Source organism: Desmodus rotundus, chromosome 12 (genome assembly GCF_022682495.2).
Source record: "Desmodus rotundus isolate HL8 chromosome 12, HLdesRot8A.1, whole genome shotgun sequence".
NCBI classification, from domain to species: Eukaryota; Metazoa; Chordata; class Mammalia; order Chiroptera; family Phyllostomidae; genus Desmodus; species Desmodus rotundus.
Genome location: NC_071398.1, coordinates 5,944,355 through 5,966,568, shown reverse-complemented (window position 1 = coordinate 5,966,568; position 22,214 = coordinate 5,944,355). Strand labels below are relative to the sequence as shown.

Below are 22,214 nucleotides of genomic sequence, written 5' to 3'. Positions count from 1 at the left end.
ACATTGGGTCAGGATGGATTTGGCTATACAGACTGTTTCACAAGCCAGTCTTATTTAACAAAAATAAAGTCTCTTTGGGAGGGTTTTTTTTTTTTTTTTGCACAAAATGCGAATCCATAAATGCGGAGATTATAAACATCGATGCAGACATTTCTTCCATAGGGTTTTCTGACCTGATGTTAACTTTACATGAGAAATTCATGTCCCTTCAGAAACGCCGGCCGAGTTTGGAGAAATGGTTCCTTTGCTGCAGTTGGGGCTGTGATGTCACCTCGGCCTCACAGTAATAACCCTCCTGAAATATTCACAGGGAAATCCAACCACGCAGGCCTAACAGCTGACTTTCGTGGCAGCCAAGGTTTGGGCTTGCCTTTTTGTTTTTATTAAAGAAATCATTTTTATATTTTCCTCTTCTCCAGAAGATCAGACCCACATGTGTGGAGCGCCACGCTCGACCACGCCTTCGTGCGGCCACCAGTCGGGAGCGGTGAGATGGAAGGATGGCCCTGACCACAGGACAGCGTTGTGCCCTGGAAGCACAGCTGGGTTCCCCCACAGAGGGGCTGGGAATGAGGCTCAAACTCAGGGGCAGAAGAGGAGAGGTGGTGGTCGCTACCCACGCCGCCCCTGACTTCCCCTCCTGAGATCAAAACCCTTCATCGGATTCAAAACTGCCAACCTGTTTGCAGACCCCCTTTTTATGGTGACAGTAAGCACCGTATACACCTCATTCTCTTCTGAAAACTCTCCTAGGCTTTCTCTGTAAAAGGAAAAATAAAAGACTGGCAAGTTAAAAGCAAACCAAAAAAACGAACAAACAAAAAAACCCCACACAAATATTTGCTTTAAGCAAGAAGCTATCTACACGTTGAGCAGACCAGTGTTACAAGGTCAGGAAAGGCAGTGCTTGGGGGGCACTCTGGTCTCTTGCCCAGGGCCCCTGCCTCCATTCTTAAGAGATGGGGGTGGTGGGTGGTTGAGAAGAGTGATCATTCAAAGCAGCCAGGGCTTCCATTCTATATCAGAATCCTACCCACACCATCCGGTCTCCAGACACAATGCCCTGATTAGCCTGAGTGACAGGTACACACATTCGAATTTTTGCTAACGTGTAATTCAGAGACTGCGTGCATACACACAGTAGAAACGCTCCCCTTCTCTGAAAACGGAGGCCCTGGTAACACAGGCCAGCCTCCTCGGCAAGACTGAAAGAGGCTGCCCGCTTCAGACAGGTGTGCATGTCCCCGTTCACCTCGGTCCCGCCCCTCTGCCTTCACTCGTCTAGGTTAGCGGCCAGGCCCGTAGACATTTTGTGTTTGCAACCTCTTGTCTGAATTCACTAGAAAAACTCACAAGTATCCAAGGATCACACCAGGATCACGGAAAGCTCAGAAGAGCATGCCATTGAGAAAGCCCAGTGCCCTTTTGGGCAAAGATCTCACCATTCTGGGGGGCCCTCCTTGCCCCTCAGAGCCAGGTCTCCTTCTTTTCGTGACATAGCCTGGAGTAATGGTCTTGGGGGCCCTTGGTACAAAGGCCAAGTGCATGTGTGAACATGTACAGAAATGCTCCAAAACACACAGAGAGAAGTCACCAGCTCCGGGAGCGTCTCCCTTGCTTCCCTGTGCTTTCAACCTGCCGCCCGGGCTGGCGCTGGTTGTGTGCTCGTCACTCGAACTTGAACTTGGATGTGTGCACGCACACCCTTTCTGACTTCCCTGCTGCTGCCCGCTTCCAGTGCAGCAGAAGATGCTGTGCTGAGCACAGCTCCCAATCCTCAGAGGCCCCCTCAAAGCTTGTAAAGCGAGCATAACATGCAGAATTTCAAATGACGGACCAACAGCAGAAAGATCATTTACAGTAACTATACAAACAAGCTAAATGAAAGACTTGTGTTCAGTCATTAAAAATAATAATGCTCCAGCCCCGAGGGCTGAAATGTAAAGCTTATCCCGCGTGTGAGGAAACAGAGAAAGGAGTGTGTTTATTATCCCAATAAGATAACCTGCTAATTTATTTAGGAGGCAATTTCCGAGTCCGTTTGTTCACAGTGAAATCTCACTTTATCAGATTATATGAAAAATAACAACCGTGAATGAAAGGCTCCTTCCAGCCGGGGCTTTTGCAAGACGGATCACCAGGTAGGGGACCCCCGCACGGGGCTGCTGGGAGGTATTGTCTCGAACAGCTCCGTCCCCTCTCCTCCGGTGGTCTCCCTAACCCAGCCCAGACTTAGGGACAGAGCCACCTCCCTTGCACTTTGCAGATGATGCCTCCCATCATGACAACAGAGAAGAGGAAAGGTCTCTGGCCCTGCCTACCGACGACAAGTTTCTGTAAGGTAATGAATACAGACAGCTTGGGGACCATCCACCTGCGCGCTGCCTCTCCCTGCCTGCGAAGTGAAGTCACCAGGGACTGGCAGAAGGTACTCGTCTGACAGGGCCAGGACAGCCTTTCTCCTCAGTGACAGCCCGGGCCTACCCTCTTAAACTTGACCCGCCGTAATTCCTTCACAATGCCGCGGCGAGGCAGCTGACAGGACCAGCTGCAGCTCCTAAGCGAGATGGATGGAATTTTCATAACTAGTTCCCCAAGTTACATTTTACCTTCAAGATAATTTATGAGCTGCTCTGGAGCCTTGAAGAGACAATATGCTTGCCATAAAATTAACTGTAACAGTCTTGTAGGTTATAATTAACACTGGGAGGGTAGCACCGACTGGATGAAACACACGGAATAATTGATGGGGAAACTGGAAACGAAGCCGGCGAACAATATCATTACTGTGCACGCCTCCTTAGCAAAGCCGACGCTTTCCCAGGGTTAATTGCAATCGCCTTCCAGGGCCCGTCTTCTGGTCGGGACGAGGCCAGAGCGGGGCAGGCGGGGTGGGGGTTTCGCTGGCAAGGCCACGGGCACCTGGACGGAGACGGAGACAGAGGCTGTCGACAGTCTGGAAGGGGAGCTGGGTGAGGCGGCAGCCGGGCCGAGCACCTGGCGCACTGCTTGCGCTGAGCCCTGCGCACGCCTGCGCTGTAGACGTGACTTCATTTGCTCAGAAAATAGCAGCTTTTTCAGGGAGACCGAGAGGTGCATGGGAAGAAGACAATCAGAACTTCCATCCAAAATGCCCTTCGAAGGCTTATGATATGTGCCTAGAATACAGTAGAATGGAAGCGTTTCAACTTCACGTGGGCACATCTTAGCAAACAATGAAGATGGTCCACTAGACCGAGAAGCGTATTAAACTAAAAAGCATCCACCGGAGCACCCTGTCCAGAGGAGAAAAGGGCCCGGGAAGGCCCTGGCAATGGAAAGAACTGCTCGACTGCCCCGCTTCGGGCACGCTTACTAAACAGCCCGATGGGGACCCCAGCACACTGACCGTTCTAAACACGCTGGGATCGCTCAAGGAACAGTGTGAAGGAGAAAGACCTAGTTTGCTTTTTTGAACTGTTCCTTTAGTTTCTTGTCCTGGGACAAGATACCGAAGATCATTCTGATAAATGAGGCAACAGTGTCCCCTACAGGCCAACGGAGCCGTGCCTTACCCCCGGCCACCCCCCTTTCTTCCTCGATGGAAAGTCAACTTTTGTCTACCGCCCGGACGACGCACCGCAGAGGAAATCTGTAAAACACAGGGGCCCTCCGAGACAGGGTACAGTGGCTACTCCTCATGTACAGGGAACTGTTTCCTCGGTGGAAACATAAGGTGCAGCGGGTAATTAACCCATCAGACAGGATATGAATGCCCCCCTCTCCATACTACTAAAATCAGCCTTCAGTAACCCAGCCCCCAAATTACCCCGCTAAGAGGACTTACACATTCTTCAGGGCTCCACATTAATGTCTCATCAGTACCCCAACCTTCCACCTTCCAAAAGATTGTAACCAAGACAAAAGAAACGGCATCGCTATAAAGTTGTAACTTCCCTGTAAAGGATTCACGATAAGGAACATTTATGAAGCAGGAGCTGGAAAGTGCTCCCTCCTAGAGACGCCCCCACAGCTACACTGTGTGAAACACGTTTGGGGACCAGAGGAAATGGGCATTTACAGAGGCCACCGTGTGTCCCCACACTGGGGAGGGTCCTGGAAGGTCTGTAAGCCCTGTCTTGGGGAACCTGGTCAAGGTACTGAGTGATCGCATGCGTGTTTACGAGAGCCAAGCTTCATTACTGCTCCGGTGGCGGCCAGGTCTGGGCCGGGCTGTCTTGGCTTAAATTCTACGTCCACCACTCATTGGCTGCGCGGCCTCTCTCTGCCTCCGTTTCTTACCTCGTAAAATATCTGAACTCTGTCCGGCACTTAGAGAGCTCTCGTCAAATGTTGGCTGTTCTTATCGTTAAAATAAGATACAAGGACAGTACAAGGACAGTGAAGGTAGACGCTGTCGGGAGTGACACCTGCTCTACCCTCAGCTGCTCCCCGGTGTCTAACTCACAGCCACACCTTGTCAGAGCCACACCTTGTCAGAGCCACAGACCCCTTCCACGTCACCTGGACCGAGCCACTTCTTTATTGGATGAAGGTGCTGAGATCCAGAGTGTCGGGGACATGCCCAGAATCAACAGCCGGCTGGAGATAAGACTCACACTGGAGTTCCGGCCACTGCCTGTCAAATCCACGTGTGCTTTGCACAGCTCCATCCAGGGCTCCTCTCTCTACCCAGCAGGCACTCTCAGGCCCCACCATGAGGCTGGGATTTCACATGCAGCCCTCTCTCAAAGGGGGAGCAAGTTTGGATAAGTGTGGCTGGGCTCATTCTTGACATTTTTTGCTTTGACCTGAAGGGGATGGGTCATTTTCACTGAATACCTAGTATGTTACAGGTACTTGCTCCACATGCTGGACACGCGACCCCTTAATCAGCCCTATGAAATCAGTTATGTTATTGTCCCCAGGCAAGTTCCCAATGAGAAAACTGCGTCTGGAGGGGCCACGTAACTAGTCTAGTTACAATCTGTCCTTGTAACACACCTGAAGTTAGAGCAGTGGATCCAAGATTGACACCCAGGCAACCTGACTCCTGCTCTCAACCTCTGCAGAAAGTCTGAAAGAAAAAGCCACACCCCCACCACTTAACGCGGGGCACTAGGTCCACTGGAGAGAGTGTAGCCCCCCAGATTGTATTCCACAACTCATAACCACATATGGACTTCTCCCCTATTTCTCTCTCGGCTTCAGAGACAAAGAGCTACCTATCATCTGGTAGCCAACACACTGCACGTTGGCGTACGGGAGACACACACAAGAATGTTTCAGGAGAACCTGCCGCTTTCTTTCCTGGAACAGAATTTCCATAGAATCCTGGCTTCACCTCTTCCACAGCCTTCATTACACGATACTGTACTATCTACTTCCCCTAGTCAGGTGCTGCCCACCTCTACAACCTCATGGCCTGGTACCGGGGCTGGTCCCTCTTAAATGTTTGCCGAATCAGTATATGACAGACAGATCACTGCCCGCAACCGTAACCACCGCCCCAATGGCACGCTGTCATCCCAGCACCGATGAGGTGGGTAGTGCTCCCCAGCTCTCTCTCCGGAGATGTTTGTGAATACAGCATGCCCTGCGGTTAAGCCTTCCTTCGGGTGTGACTTTTTGTTTGTTTGTTTGAAAAGTCACCGGGTGCCAGGGTGCAGGCTGTCTGAGGAGGAAGGCGAGTTGTACGCTCCCTGGGGTGGGGGCCCTCCGAATGCTGGGATTCTGTGAAGAGCACACCCAGACGACCCACTGGGACTCGGACTGCCAGTGGTCATTTTAGGGCGAGGATCAGAAAGGAAAGTTGTATATTTTTACCACAGCCGGATGACGGGCCCTCTTCTGGGTCTCTGACTGTCGCAACACAGGACACGGCAACCACACACATTTTTTAACAGAAAGTTTCGAGCCCCACCTAGGTGAGCCGCTCTTGCCTGTCACTGCACTGGACGCAAGCTCTGTGAAAGCAGGGTTTTCATCAGCTTCCTTCACCGTATTTCCAGTACCTGGAAGAGCGCTTGGCAAAGAGCAGGCACTTAATAGTATTTGTTGAATAAATAAATGAATGGATCAATGTTTTCTCAAAAAGTTTGAGAGGCGCCGCCTGGAAGAAACAGCCGGCAGCCAATCACAGTCAGGACCCTGCCGGGAGCAGAGGCTCACTGAAGCCGATGTGCTGATTTCATAAATAAGAGGCGCACGAGTCCATTGGCTGTTGTCCCCCATAAAACTGTTCCAATCATGACAGTAACAATGGGAATAACATTAACAACACTGGACTCCTTAAGATAAGTTGCTGCGTCTCGGATAAAAGGTAACCTTATCGCTAGACTCATCTAATCCTTGTTCTAAATTTATACAATGTTTCGATTCCTACACATTTATGAGGAGGTTTTATGGAGTTATCGAGTTTTATGGAGACACAGAGGACATCCTTCTGCGAAGGGCAGCAGAAGGCAGAGACTGCAGCTACTAAAGGAGATGAAGCAGATGCACTACAAAAGAAAGAGGCCAGAGCTTCCCTGCTTGTCCGTGGGATGGCCTTCACTTGCTCCCCACACCTACCCTGACCCACTGACAAAGCCAACCAGGAGCAATGAGCAGCTACTGAACTAGCTCCCGGCCACCTCCGCCAGAAGCAGCAGCCACTCTCTGTAGCGTGAGTGACAGCAGTTGGCATGGTCAGATGACTCGGTCACGTGTTATCCCAGGGGATAACTCCTTCAGCCTCGTCGTCCCACAGCCCACTTCCAAGGCTGGTGGGTCCCCTTTTTGTGATGACAGTTCCCGAGCATAGGAATCCAACTTGGGCCCACATGCCAAGTCCCCAAGGCTGGGGCACAACACTGCACTGACGTCATCGAAGCCACATCAGGATATCAGTGGGTAACCATCAAAGAGCAGCTGCCCAAAGTGGGTGAAATGGAGACTTAAAGCCACTCTGAGCCTCAATTTTGCCACTCCTGGTTGGAAACCCAATCTCTAATTCAGAGGAATGGCCTGAGGGAGGCCCTTCCCCTCCCCGCCCCTCACCTCTCCTTTCCTTGTGCTCTCTCACTTCCAGGAAGATCTGGGGATCAGGAACGACCGACTCAGGGAGAGACCACGTCAAGGGCTTCCTTCTTTTCATTAACTCCTACCAACTAAGTTCTCCGGGAGAAGGGCCCATGGCTAAGCCGTCTTTCAGTCTCCTACAGCACCTCACACAAAACAGAATAACAATTGGCATGCTAGCCTTTGTGTTCTTATTAACCTTCCCCACCTTCCTCCATAGTAACCTACAAATTATTTCAGCGTTGAGGCCATTTCATGCTCATCTTGATATTTCTCACAGCATCTAGCAGTTACTCATACCTACTAAGCACTCAGAGACTAATAGTTAATTGCTGAACTGGACCGGACCAACTTGTCAGTTTTAAGTACACATACCCAGCCCAGCAGGACGTGAAAGGAGGAACCAGACATCCGTGGAGAAAACCTTAGAAGTCAAGTCGATCCACACAAGTGATTTACACAAACTGTTCCATCTGTGGTACCCAGATCTGACTTCTGAAGCTGATTCCCTTAGAAAAGCAAACCCTACTCATTACAAGATCTGGTTTACGACAACTAGATTTCGGGGCCTTAAAAAGAGATCCAGCGTGGATCCATCCTGCAGGTAGGAGGCGATGGCGGGGTTGCGGAGAACAGAGGATGGTCAGTTATAAGATGGCAGGTTCACACGTCCAGAAAGAAGTGCTAACCTGGCAGCTCTTTGAGCCGCCGGGGCCCAGTATGGGGTAGACATGCACACAGGGCCAGCTCGGTCCGGAGGGTTACTGTCCATGGGAAGTGAGTAGTTCCAAAAGCTTTTCTAAGACGCTGCCACAAACATTTCTGCAAACAATCCTCAGCACCACTGTCAGGCTCCCTGGAGCCAGATGAGGTTGTCTACACAGGAATTAGAGCAAGTCCTGTCTGAGTTACAAGCAGAGTTACAAGTTGGGCGTTGAGTTACAAGCAGACAGAGCTTCCGTTTAATCAGGGCCACACCCTGTCAGTGTGCAGCGCTCAGAGAGGCCATAATGGAAGACGTGCAAGAGAATGGTGGAAGCTGTAAGTATGAGGTCTCCCGAAACAAATCCGCTGGGCCACGTGCAAATAAGTGAAGGGCCAGGCCTACTCATGATAAGCGGGAAGTGGGCACAGCCTCTTTCTGGTAACAGCTCCATTTGGGACTCCATCCAGTCAGCAAGCCCCGTACAAGTCTGCCACGTTTGGAAATCTAATAAAAAACTAATGGGAAGATGCTCAACATCATTAGTCATCAGAGAAATGCAAATCGAAACCACACTGATACCCCTAGGGTGCCTGCAATTTTAAAAAAGGAACAAGTGTTGGCGAGGTTGTGGAAAAGGGGAGCCTGGGGTACCGCTGGGAGGAGTGTCCAATGGCGTGGCAGGTGTGGACGCTGGTCTGGCAGCCCCTCAAAAGCAGGACACAGAGGACACAGAGTCACTCTATGACTCAGGGACTCCGGTCTTGGGTACACACGCAAAGGAACCAAAACCTGCCACTCAAAAACCTGCAGACGAGTGTTCACAGCAGCATTAGCCACAATGGCCAAAAGGTGGAAACACCCCAAAGATCCATCACCTGATAAACAACATGTGCTATATCCGTACAATGGAATATCACTTGATAAATAAAAAGGAGTAGAGCACTTACATGCTACATCATGGGTGAACTCTAAAAACACCACGCTGAATGAAAGAAGCCAGATATCAAAGGCCACACGCATGCTGTGTGGCTCCATCTATATGAAATGTCCAGAATAGGCAAATCTAGGGAGACAGGAAGCTGGTGAGTGGTGGCCAGGGTCTGTGGGGTGAAGGGGAATCGGGAGCGGCTGTCAGCAGGTGGAGGGTTTCAGGTCGATAATGGGAATGCTCGGGTTTGGATGATGGATGGCTGCACCATGCCGTGAATGTCCTAAACAAATCACTTAATTGCATATTTTTAAAATGACTAAGTGTATGTTATATGAAATTTTATTTTATGTGAGTTACACCTCGGTTTTTTAAGAAGATTTTATTTATTTAATTTTTTTCAGAGAAAAGGGAAAGGAATGAAGGAAGAAAGAGAGGGAGAGAAACATCAGTGTGAGAGAGAAACATCCATCAGTTGCCTCTCATACGCTCCCTGACTGGCGGACTTGGCCCGCAACCCAGGCATGTGCCCTGCCCAGGAATCGAACTGGCAACTTTCGCTTTGTGGGCGGACACCCAACCCAGCCACACTGAGCAGGGCGATTTATGTCTCAATGTTAAAAAACCCTAATGGCCTGGTTTTTGTCCTTTTTTTTGAATTTGTACCTTAGCAAGTGTAAGGGCACTGTTTTAAAGTTAAAAAGCACAGTTAGTTCCAAAAAGAGTCCCTCATCTCCCTGCATTATCCATCACCTAGCTTTCTGCTCATTTGTGAATCCCCATGGATATACATAAAATCAAAACCAGAGGTGAATGCTAACTTGGGATACTGTTTAGGAGCTCTTTATTTCGATTTTAAGTATAATTATTGTCTGGGCAAGGCTTGTATTATGCAGCCAATGTAGTTCAAGATAAAGGCTTTCCACGGGACAGCAGTTCCAGTCTTCAGAGACGTCTACAATTCCATACTCTCCTGAGCGGGCTAGAGCGACTGGGCTCCGTCACTCTCCCTTCCGCTGCCTCCCGCAGCCTCTTTCTAGGACCTTCGTGCATTCCCAACCCCGGACACGTTCTTAAATTGGCCGCTGAGCACATCCTCTCAGGCAGCATTTTGTACCGGCTAGGCATACAAAACATACAAAACTTCTTGTTAAATAAAAGCATTATTGCTTCGGAAAGGAGAGTCACGAGAGGTGCCAGCTGCCTCTGAAGACGATGACGGAGCTCTGGGAACTCCACCCTCACCGGTCGGAAACCAGGACACTGTTCCCCGGAAGCTGGGAGAGAGCTTTAAACAGATTCCTCTTATCAATTAACAGTCGGCAAACATTTAGCTCGTGACCTACCCATTGTTGGGACTAATTAGCGTCGCTGTGATGCCTCTTTGGAAAAGGAAGAAAGAAACAAACGTGTCTACTCAATTACCGGTCGGTGCTTTCTCCTCACTCTTCCAGAAAACCCGCCAAGTTGTAGTAAAAGTAAAATGGCATGCAAGAGCCACACGTATACTCGGTATCAGAAAACACAGAACCTTCGGTGGGCCGGTGTTGGAGTGGGTCACACGTTTCGCAAAGCCTTTGCTCTAACACGTGACTCACCTGCATTCTCTAAACGGAGCGAGCGGGCAGAAGTGCCGTCTCTCATCCTGACACGTTGCAGGCAAAGGAAGCCCACTCCTTTCCTTGCCCTGACCACGAATAATGACTCCAGAACACACACGCCCTCAGGATTGTCGGCAGTCTAGGAAGGCCTCGAGGGATTTGTGTAAGAGAGACAAAGGCGCTGATTTTTGCTCCATTTTACTTAGGAAAACAGCCCGGGCACGGACACTGAACTGGGCCTTTTCTTTAGTGTACTTTTCAAATGATAATTTCCCCCACTGTCACCATTAAATCTTAATCCATTCCAGCTCCTCGCATGGGTCATTGAGTCTATATGTACTGCTGTTATTTTAAAATGTTTCCCCTTGGTAGGGAGCGAGGGGGAGAAAAGATGTTGAGAGCCAGATGGGCCTCTTCACAGTTCATTTATCAAACCTAATACGCTGGGCTCCACTCTCCTCTCGTTCACTATTGCGGTTAAACTTCCATATAATTTGGTCATCATTTTCATTATCAGAGAGGGGCCCTAAACAGCCTTTCCTGAGACAGCCAGTCCTTCCAGCTGCTCTTTCGCTGCCTTTCCCTACAGTAGGCCCGAAGAACCTCCGACTTTATTAGCTGCAGACTGACCTTTGGGCTGCAGGGGTCGAGAAGGGGTCAGAGCAAAGGGCTTGCCCAGTTCTTTAAAAGCTATCACAAGCTGTCCATCAGGCAGAGTGGACTGTGTAAACAAAGGCGAATCTCCAGAAATTCTGGACGGCTTCTGTTAACACTTACCCTGCATTCGCACGGCTTCTCCCGACGCCCTTTGGAATCATTCAGCTCCGGGGAAGCGAGCCGACAGCCCTAATAAGCCTGTTTGGAGAGGGTTGTTTATGGGATTACCAAATTTGGCGGGGGAAACCCACGGCAGTCCGACGGGCCTCTGAAATCGCAGGGTTGTGTGACACTGTGACAAACTCGGTTACCCCGAGTCATGCGGAATTGACACTTGCCTCCAGAAGCTAAATTACAGGGAACATATGCTTTCAGTTTAAGAGACTTCAGTGAGTTGTACCCAAACAATGGCTTGGCTCCTGGCCTGAGAGAGACACACATTTTTTTTCTATTTTTTAAAAAAATTTTTATTGAATGTATTGGGGTGACACTGGTTGATAAAATTATATAGGTTTCGGGTGTACAATTCTATAATCCATCATCTATACATTGTACTGTGTGTTCACCACCCCGAGCTGTCTCCTTCCAGCACCATCTGTCCCCCCCATACCCTCTCCTGCTTCCCCCCCTTTCCTGCTGGTAATCACCAGAAATATTTTAAAACCAAGTCACAAGTTTTGCTTCAAATTCTCCCTGATATTGTTATCACAAATGGACGCGCTGAAGGGGGAGATGGGAAACCTTTATTACAGCCGACTTGGACTGAAGTTCCTGCCAGCTGCGGAGTCTCAGCCGACCTACATTTCTTGAAGTCGAACTATTCATAACGCATTCTCTAATGTGCAATATAAGGTAATTACAGTCATCTGTATTTAACTTTCAGAGGAAAAAATTTCTATTATCTAATCTAACTGATCCCCTGGTAGCTTTGATGAAAGTAAAATACTGCAACCTACTGCCTGGCCTTTGGCGAGCGCTAATTATCTTCTGTCAAAGCACATTTCTCCTCGTGTAATTCCAAAGCACACAACAGGCCGCTCTCTGGAACACAGGCTGCTCGGGGAGCGCGGCAGTGGGTGTTTTGTAACCCGCACCACTGAGGGCTGGACGGCCACGCGAGGCCGTGCCGACTCCAGGCGGCCTGATGTGGCTTTGAGGAGGAAAAGAAAGCTGTGTGGGAAGGGTCTGTTTACACGGATCGTGGGGGTGAGTCTTTGAGCTAGGTCACCGGGATGGGAACCATCCAGTGGGGGGGAAGACGGGGCAGGGGGGCACAGGATTAGGGTTATTTAACCCTCTGAGGACACTTTTCCTTCTGAGCTCTGCAGACAGCACGCTCTGGAAATGGTCTTTCAGGGGGTTGGTTTTAAGGAAGGCCTGCAGTGTGTCAGCGGCTCAGTCAGCTCCTTCTCCCTTCCTCCCCTCCCACGAAGGATTGGAGATGCTAGACGACATCTACTTCAACCCTGGCTCCAGCCCCTGACAGAATTGTTAGCAGGAAGGGCCAGAGAGGCTGAGACCAGACTCCTAAACAGGCCACGTTGTCTGATGAGTTGGTGTATTCGGCGATTCCTGTTCGAAAGCCAAAGGCTCTCGGCAGAAGACCTACCTCCCTTCTCCACGTTTGGTCTCTGAGCTGCGTTGTCTTCGAGGCATGGGGGTGGTGGGAGGAAGGGTACAGGGCAGTTTCTCTTTCTTGCTCCTTTTCCCATTTAATAAGAATCCCATTCAATAATAAGGGCAAAGATATAAAAGGTCAAACCCAGAGAGAGGAGCCTCTTACACGTTCCCAGGCCGATACTGCATTATCGAATAAAACCTGCATACTTTACTGACCGTACGTACTTACACCGTAACACAAAGAAAATTTAAAATGTAATTATTGAAACTTAAATGGGAAATGTAATGACTGCGGTTGAAAACTGTCACTTACTCTGACCACGCAACCGACAAGGAGGGAAAGGGGAGCACATCGCTGGGAATTTTAAGTTGATTGTTTCAAGGCGAGTCTGAATTTAGAGATAATACACGTTTTTGAAGAAACAGCTTCCCGATACCCAATCACAAGGGATAGCCCCTCCTCTTTACTGACTCCCATCCTTGGGAAATGCTCGTTTTCAGCCGCATTCAGACAAATCTATTTTTATGATAATGGTTACTAGTAAAGCCATCAATTACTGCAAATTCTGTTGCATGGACTCATTTGGAGAATATTACGGCTATCAATAAACACTCCTGACTCCCAAGCACACAGAAGTTTTAAGCGTCAAATAAGACTCGGAGATAACGTACAGCCTAATCTTCCCAATTCCTCTCCCTCCTGCTCAGAGACACACAATATTTCAACAGTTTTTACAAACTACGGCCCTGAAGGCTAACGCTAACCCGTGGGGGGAAGTTGTCCCAGCCTTCCATCCATGACTAGTTTGCCAGATCAGGGCAGGATACCGCGATATGTAGTATGGAAGCATCGATTCTGTAAAACCTGGTGATTTATACAAACTTTCTACCAGTGACAGCTTTGTAACCACAGGAAAGTCCATATGCAAAGAAACTAGGCGGGAGCCAACGTAATCCCTACTTGGTCAATTCTAAAAGGGGCATGATAAACAGATGACTTCCCAGCAACCCAGACATCTGCCCCCCGCCCCCCAACTGCAACGCTGGTCTTCTAGGCTGTTGATTAAAAGGGTTCTTTCGCCTCAGGTACCATATTGAATTCGGCTCAAGGTGCTAACGTTCATGCAAATGTCACACTCGGGGCTAAATCACATGCACAACCAGAAGACAACCATGGATTGTTACAATTACACGGGGCCCCTGAGCAGGAAAAGCTCACTTTGGCTGAAAACATACATAAACGGGCTCATTTTTCAAGGCCCCTCAAACGACAGGAAGGAGACCAGCCGCGAGGAAGGGCTGAGCCAGACACAGCCCTTGTTTTTCAGGGACGACAGCGCCCACTCCAGGACTCACCTGGCATGCCACTCCCTCCGCAGGCTCTGGCGTGTGCTGAGCGAGCCCAGGATGGCGGTCAAGGTTTCATTCCTGCGTCCTATGGGGATCTCCTCTCTTCGAACTTCACGAAGCACCGCATTTGTCTAGAAGAAATGATCCCCCAAAAAAGAGAAAGGAAGAGTGAAAAATTAATAATACAAAAAAGCCCATAAGCAAATAAGGATAGTAAATCAATGGCTTTTTTATTACAGTTCTCCTGCTAACAAATCAATACAGTAAATGATGGTCAAAAATGGCCAGCATATATTCTGCATTTAATCAATGTACACGGCACAAGGTAAACTCCACAGCCCCACTGCCTTCAGTGATACACCAGCATCCTGTGCGTTCCTGCCCTGATTTTTTCGGTGCGCCAATAATTTTTTCCCTGGGAATTGCCTACCAAGAGCTATTATTAGAAATGATTTTCATGTACACTTCGCTGTGAGGTGTTTGTTTTGCCTTTTAAAAAAGAGCCGTTTGCAACTTTGTCTCCCTCCACTTCCTGCCACCCAGCTGAGGCTCTCTGTACGGCTTCTCCTATTTGAATCTTTAGTTTCTATTTCCAGTCACGCCGGCAAGTTTTGTTGTTGCTGTTCACTTACGTTCCTTGCTTTTTGCAAATCGAGATCTTACAAAGAAAGAAATAAAAGCACAGTAATCAAAAAGTATGATAGCTCAATGAACAGCTTTCCAGTTTTGAAAAACTACTATGTAGTTCAAAGAATATATACAGGGATTCTTGTGCTCTTAAGATTTATAATTTTGGGGAGCATTGCTTATTCTATGGCCATGACTGTGATCCTTTAAAAAATCAGGCTCACAAATGAACACAAAAACACTCCAGCCTCTGCTTCACGTTGGGAAATGTCAGATGCTGCTCTTACGAGCAGTTGGAGCCCCAAGCACATCACACCCTGCTCACACTACCAGGCAGCATTACACCAGAACTCCAATTTGAAATCGTCGTTTCAATTTTATCTGCAGCTCACCCCGGCATACTCTTTTTGTATGCATGTATTCTAAACATGCAAATTGATGTAACCCGAAAAACAGTCAAAAAGACAAATAAAATGTACCCTATGGGTACTAAAATTTGGAGTGAGCGAAGGCCTTTCAAGTTTTAATTGCAGAACTTTTTATCACCCGTAACTGGAGTAGAAACCTTTAGAACTAACTGTTTTTCGTGTGAGGCTGGCATGGCTTCTTGGGAGCTGCTATAAGCCGAGCAATTGCTACAAGGACTGAAATTGTCAGTTTGCCTGTTCCAGTCGCTCAGTGTGTCCCTTATCTGAGGCCCAAGCCTTCCTGCTTTAGTTCAAGGGCACACTCATGATTTGGTTCTCGTGCAACTCGAAATACTACTTCCCAGATCCTCTGTCGCATTTTACAGGGGGCACTGAATCTCCTCGCTCCCAGCTCAGGAAGAGGGGCAGGGAGCAGTTTTTGCTCAGGCTGCCTTCCATCCGCAGCCAGCGCCCTTTCCTGGAACGGCACCCCAACCTCCATGTGGGGAAATCTTTCACTGTACATCATCTAAGAGCAGTGGTCAGCCAAAGTATACCGCTCTCCTCATCAAGGACGTGGGCCAGGCCAACCTGATCCTCTTCTCCAGGACTTCAGACACATAAGAAGAATGACAAAGAACGGGGAAAAAAATTGGAGGCAATTTGTCAATTTCCTTAGCTCCTTGCACCCATGGTCCTCCAAGTATTCCTGGTTTCCTGAACTTTCCGAGTCCAGATCTTTTTTCTTTTGATAACTTGAGTTACCCAAATATTCTCTTTCATTAAAGTCCAACTTTGTTTAAATTCACTGGAATCTGTTTCCGTTTCTTATAGTCAAAAACCCTCCAAAGAGATTGAGGGAGGATGGGAAGAAATGAAGACACAGAGATTCCGACGGGAAATAGCATCTCACTGTGAAAGATCCCAGATAACCTGACCAACACTAACCAGGAAAAGCACGCTGACCGCTGCCCCTGGGGCCCAGAAGGATGTCCACCCAGCTGGACAATCCATGAGCTTCCAGGACAAAATCTTTCAGCCCTCCAGCACTGGGAGGGGGGTTTGGGGGGAGAGGGGGGAACTTAGTTTCTCCAGGTTGTTGTACCACACAAAGCCCAGGACCCGAACGACTAAAGCAGGGGGTACAAATTCAAATACCCACGAGGGCCAGGAAGGCAGCTTGAAGGAGTGAGGTGGGGATACCTGAGGAGAACACACGCCCTGTCTGCGAGGGCGGCCGCTCTTCCGCAGCAGCCAGCGCGGCCCGTCACCAAAGCTCATTCGGCAGTGCAGGGTTCGTGAATTTTTTTTCCGAAACAGACATGAAATTTGTTTGTTAAATGTGAAAATTTCTGGTTTTTCAATGTTGGAAACTAATTTTTTTACATTGTTTTACATATCATGTGAGCCGAACTAGAAACGCCCGATGGACGAACAGAACTCAGGCCGCTGCCGATGTGCGACTTCTGGTGTAAAAGGCGTCCAGTTGCAGGGTGGCCCCAGCACCCGGGGCCGTGTTAACAACAGTCCTCTGTTGCGTCTTGTCTGTGACACCCCACGTGATGCGCTGAGAGGTGAAAGAGACCTCAAAAAGCCACGCAGTTTATCACTGTGTCTGCAGGTACGTAGTACATCCCCCCCAGATGCAAAAGTGCTTCAAAGAGAAGACAAACTACGCATGTAGGTGGTTCCAAAGGCAGGAGGAAAGTGGAACTATTTCTCAGTTTGACTGTATTAAAGTAACTTCTTCGAAGTGTCATTTAAGCTGCGTATGGCGGCAGGTGGATCCTGGAATTATCGGGGGGATCACGTCGTGAATCGTATCATAGTCTGATACACCCCTGAAACTAATATAAAATAACACCGGATGTGAGCTGCAGCTGAAAAATAAAAATGAAAATGCCATTCACCTCTTCTCCGCCTTTCACAGCACTTCAGCTTTCCCAGAGGCCGTGTTTTCCACGAACAGCCTGGAGAAGGGGACGCAGGCTCGAAGGAAGCAAGTCTCATGAGCACAGGGGACCTTATCTGTGTGGTTCACCACTGCGTCCCCACCACTGGCTGCACGAGCATTGGTCCAATCCGTGAATAAAGAAGGCGCTTGAGAAACAAGTGTTGCAAAAACAAAGGGCCATGGGAGGCTGTCCTCTTTCCAGAAATTGCTATTATATAAACGTATAAACCCGTAAACTATTGTAGATAAACCAAGAGACAGTTACGTACTTTACCAAAGAGCTCTCTTCGCTTCTCAAAAGCATTCACTTTGAGGTCTTTTTTAAATAACCAGATCCCCTAGTTCAGACTTCCCCAAACTTCAGGCAATCTAGCATGTTCTCATAATTCTTGCCATCTTTGTGTATAAGGCATATGCTATTTAATACTTTTCTTTAGATTGACCCAGCTTTGAAACCATAAAGTGAATTCATTTCAGAAGAAAGATGCAGAACTAGTGGTACTTGTCATAAATGAGCGGATAACCACAGCAATAATACATGAGAAACAGAGGTGTGTGTTTATGTCATTCTGGGTAGATGTTGGTGCTTGCTGACGGCTGGGGGACTGCCGCCACCCCCCATTTGTAAAAGGGGACACAAACGCGGGATGGAGAGCGTTAGAGACACATCAGTCTAATGATGGACTGAGGAGCAGCTGAGAGAGAACCGCTTTCTCACGGTGCGGTCCTCGCCAAGGGCTCAGCGCTGGAGCGCCCCCTATCCTCTCCCCGGGTAACACCCGCGGTCCACATCCCGCTCTGACTGCATTGTCTTATTGCAGTGGTCTTTAAACTCTTCACGGATAAACCTCTTTTCTCCCCAAATGTATTCTTACACAGGACTCCACATTAAAAAATCTGGAGCAGTTCTCTTTGAAGCTGGCATGGGGCACCTAGAGGATGCCCTTGGTCAAGAGGCATCCCTTCAAACCCCAAGGAACTGGGACATACAATTCACCAGGCCCAACCCGAGGGCGTTTACATAGCATGCAGGTGTTTGACGGTTTAGGCGCTGTCGGTGGGAACACAGAACACTGCCATTCCGGCGAGTGGTCTGGCAGTTTCTTATAAAAGTTACACAGACACTTCACGTGGGACCTAGAGATCCCATTTCTAGGGATTTATCTAAAGTGATTCAAAACGGATGCTCACACAAAAACATGTACACCAATGTTTACAGCAACGTCATGCAAAATCGCCAAAAACTGAAAACAGCCACAATGTCCTTCAGAGGGTCAGCAGACAGACACACGGTGGCCCGTCCACACAAGGGGACACTTACTGCTCAGCAACACAAAGGGACAAGTACCGATCTCTGCAACCCCGCGGATGGACACCCAAGGCTCTGTGCTGAGCGAAAAGGTTAAACCCTGAGTGATCCTACTGGTGTGGCATTCTGGGGAAGGCCAATTACAGGAACGGAGAGGAAATCGGCACTTGCCAAGGGTCAGGTTGGATGAGCGTGACTGCAAAGGGGCAGCATGAGGGAGCTTTTGGGGTGATGATCTGTTCCGGGTGCTGTTTGCGGAGGTGACTGCATGGCTTTGTACGTGTGTTAAAACTCACGAACTGTATGTCCCCAAACAGTCTACTTGACTGTATGAAAAGTCTATACAATTTATTTTTTTTAATTCATTTCATCACATTCTTAGGACAAGAATGAATGTAGAGAACACGCTTACATACAAACATATCTAATAATGAAATAGTTACTAAAAATAGGGGGGAATATATCTAGATGACAAAACAAAATCTCTTACAAAATACATTTTTTTTAACTACTGGGAAAGGATGGGTGAACTTAGATTGAGCGTGCAGACCCCAAAATACAGTGTTTTGTGGAACTCAGAATGACGAGAAGTCGCTGCCCAAAAGGACATTTCAGAATGTCAAAGAGCATTCTTTTTACAAGTGTTTCCAGTGAAATTTTTCTCCCTAATATAGCGTTGGTTTCTCGAGGGCTGACTTTGCACAGGACATGTTAATAGGCCATTTTCCCATCAGTAGCAACACAGAACTGTCTTCAAACAAGCACCAGTTTTCAAACAGTATCCTATTACCAGAAACACGTTCTTCCACTTCTCCCCTCGAAATATAGGGAAAGTAAACCAGAGAGTTGGGACTCCTGCTCTGGGGGTTGAATTTCATCTCATTGTAATTCTTTTTCAACAGCAACTGATGGAAACGCTGGCCTATCGGGAAAAGTCTGAGAATATTCGCAAGGGGGCTGGCTGTTCAAACCCCAGTGGCCATCTCCTGGCTGCGGGCCTCTCCCACGGCAGCAACGTGGAAGTGAGAGCAGAGCCTGTCCACAGGAGCTCGCGGGGCGACAACCCCGTACAGATGCCCCTCTGATTGTTATTGTTCAGTGTCATCTCAAACTCACTCATCAACCTCAGTGCGAGGTTGCACTGTTCTGACAGAAAGATTCCCGAAAGTGTCCACTACTTGAAATGAGAAACTCCGAACGGAAATCAGGCTGCCACTGAGCAGCCACAGCTGGGAAGAGCCTCCACCGGGAGCCCGAGGCGTGACCCTTTGCAAATCCCCCGTGGTAATAAATCTGTGTCCTTTGAGGGCAGGTTTCACAGGTCCTGGTTCTGTGTGACGCTTCTCCAACGAGTAGATACCTCTCTGGCTTGGGCCACCTCGCCCACACCTGTCCTGTCCTTCTTAGTCTCCGATGGGTCCCTCATTCTAGGGCCCTCAACTGAGGTTACCCCAGAGCTACCCTCTTGGTTTGCCTCTCATCCCTTCTTCTGCTCTCTCTCTGGGTGACCTCCCCCTCCAATGGCTTTAGGGGACCCTGTGGACTAATGCCACCTACATGTCTACCTTTAAACAGAATCTCCACTGAGCCCTAGCCCCATAGAGCCAACGACTGGCTATCTCTCTTTGCGCATACACCTCAAACGTGGCGTCTTAACTGGCCCATTCTGAAGTGACAAGTTTTGCTCTCCCATCTCTTTCCTCTTGGTCAACCTGCTCCTGTGTTTTGCTATGTGCCCCAGAGGGGCAGATTAACATCATCGTCAATGCGAACCTCCAAACTACACCCCCAGGAATCACCCTTGGCTTCTCCCTTCCCCCTCCCTGGTCCTGTCATTCCCTCCCTTCAGTGGAATCAGATTTACCTGGTCCCCACTGCTAGAGGCTTCATTCAGGCCCACCTCCCTTCTGAACTGTGAAATAGTGTCCAAGCTAGTGTCTGTGTCAGCCTCACCCCTTTGGTGAGTTGTTCTCTTAGAAGAATGGTCTTTCAGAGGCATAAGTGTGAGCATGTTCGTTCCTTTCTAGTTCAAGGCCAGCATGACAGATAGCAGTGGTTTTAAGCTGCCTTTGAGAAGCTTCAGCCTCCTGAACCCAGCGAACCCGGAGCATCTCCGTTCATCTGCGCTTCAGTTATTGGCATTTGAGGGATCCCCAAATAATAATAATTTTGTGAAAAGGCCAAATTTCCTTAACCTGACCCAAAAAACTCTTCTTAATCTAGGTCCTGCTTACCTCTTAAATTTTATCTCCTGCCATCTTCCATTCCATATAAAACTAACTGCAGTTCCCTGAAAACACATGGCTGCCCTGTGCTATATATTTACCAGTACTTGTACCTGGCTGCGTAACTTACCAGTAACTACAAATTCTTTCAGAAACATCTTAGGTAACACCTCCTCTGCGGAGTCTCCTACGAACCACATCCTGGCACGAAATGAAGCAGAGCTGGTCAGCCCTTCCAAAGTGCCCCTGAGCACCGTACAAACCATGTCCTATTCTATCGCACCTACTTATCCATTAGAGGAAGCCTCCTCCAGTGTGAGAGCTCTACAGAACAGGAGGGGCCAGACCCACTTATTCCTAATATCCTCCACGGTGCCTAAAGGGCCCCACGTCACGCATGGAGATGCTGAGAGAGAGAGATTTGTTGGATCAGCGGGGCCCAGGGCCAAGCCAGAGCGAACAATCAGGCCAGGGAGTGCTACTCAAGATAAAAACACAATGCATGAAGCAAGCTTCGGTTTTGAGTCAAACCATTCCTGAAGATAATTCTAAAAAAAAAAAAAAAAAAAAAAGTTATAAAAACTATTTTTTAAGCCCTAGCATCAAGAAAATATATGCGATCTCTAGCTGACTACTGAGAAGGCCAATACCCGTCTGGGTGGCTGTGTCCACCAACGTAGAGTTTTACCACCCTATGAAAACATGTAATCTATGCAGACCCTTCTGACGAGCCGAAGAAAGGGGTCTCTCTTTCTCTACTGCAATCGAGAAATCTGCTCTGGACTCGGGCAACCCATAGCATTCTAAGGACCTCCCAAAATTCCCGTGTTTTCAGTTTCTCCTGGCCCAAAACGTGACGCATAAAACCAAAGTAAAAAATCCACGACCAGGGGGAGGAGTGGAGGGCAGAGATGTAGACATAGGAAAGAAAAACCAAAATTCTTAGGCTTAACGTTCACATTTTTCTTGAAAAGTGCTGAATTTATTCAATTAAGACTGAGCAATTCACCGAGTTCTTGTCGGAGACGTTTTTATGTTAAGTAGCTTCCAGCCCGCCCTAATTCTCGGGTATCACGAAAATGCACGTGTGGGTATATCTGCCGTTTGCAGAGTTCCTAGCACGCAACGTTTTCAGGCGCTCTGGGGTCTGAAAGGGAGAATTACAGCATTTACTCCTTAAATATTCTATGTGGCTTCGATTCTTTGGGTTCCTTTCTGATATGGGGTAACTGAACAGCTTCAATAGACCTTTAACTCCGAAACTCAGATTTCTCCGTCCTCAATCAGAGAACTCTGAGTAAGGAGACGTATGACAACAGGAAGCATTCAACAACTAGGGTTGGTCATCATCCCTCTGCTTAGTTTGTTTAAAAAAAGGAAAAGAAAAAAAAGACAAAGAGAGAAAGAAAGGAAAAGAAAACTCTGCTACCGGGTTTTCTAATTTCAAAAGGCGCGTGAACACCAGGGTGCCAGATCCCCATTTCTCCCCCCCTTCACCTTCCCCTCTCTCCCCACCACCAAAAAAGTAATGCTTTCATTAGGGACGAAATGGCGACCCTAACACTTTTCATATACATGTCTGCCTCATGTTCGGCTTGTATTTCCCTCTGCACACACAAATTACAAAGATATGCCGGGGCTGATAATAAGGGCTAAAGGTTCAACTTGTGAAGAAACTTGGTTTGAGATGTTATCAGCTGGGAAAGCCATTTCCTTGCGTCAACATTGCCACGGGCTGTCAAACACCCAACCAGGGCTCCCCTCTTCAAAAGTCCAGGAACATTTTTTT

General features: G+C 48.3%; 1 protein-coding gene across 2 annotated transcripts in view; it reads right to left on the bottom strand.

The window, feature by feature from the left end:
* The window catches only part of FTO (FTO alpha-ketoglutarate dependent dioxygenase), a 314,052-nt gene that overhangs the window by 133,690 nt on the left and 158,148 nt on the right, over positions 1–22,214 (bottom strand). For both annotated transcript variants that reach the window (XM_024551436.4, XM_045188382.3), the window contains exon 8: positions 13,910–14,034. In XM_024551436.4, the coding sequence (XP_024407204.2) occupies positions 13,910–14,034 (125 nt within the window). The remainder of the gene's footprint in view (positions 1–13,909; positions 14,035–22,214) is intronic.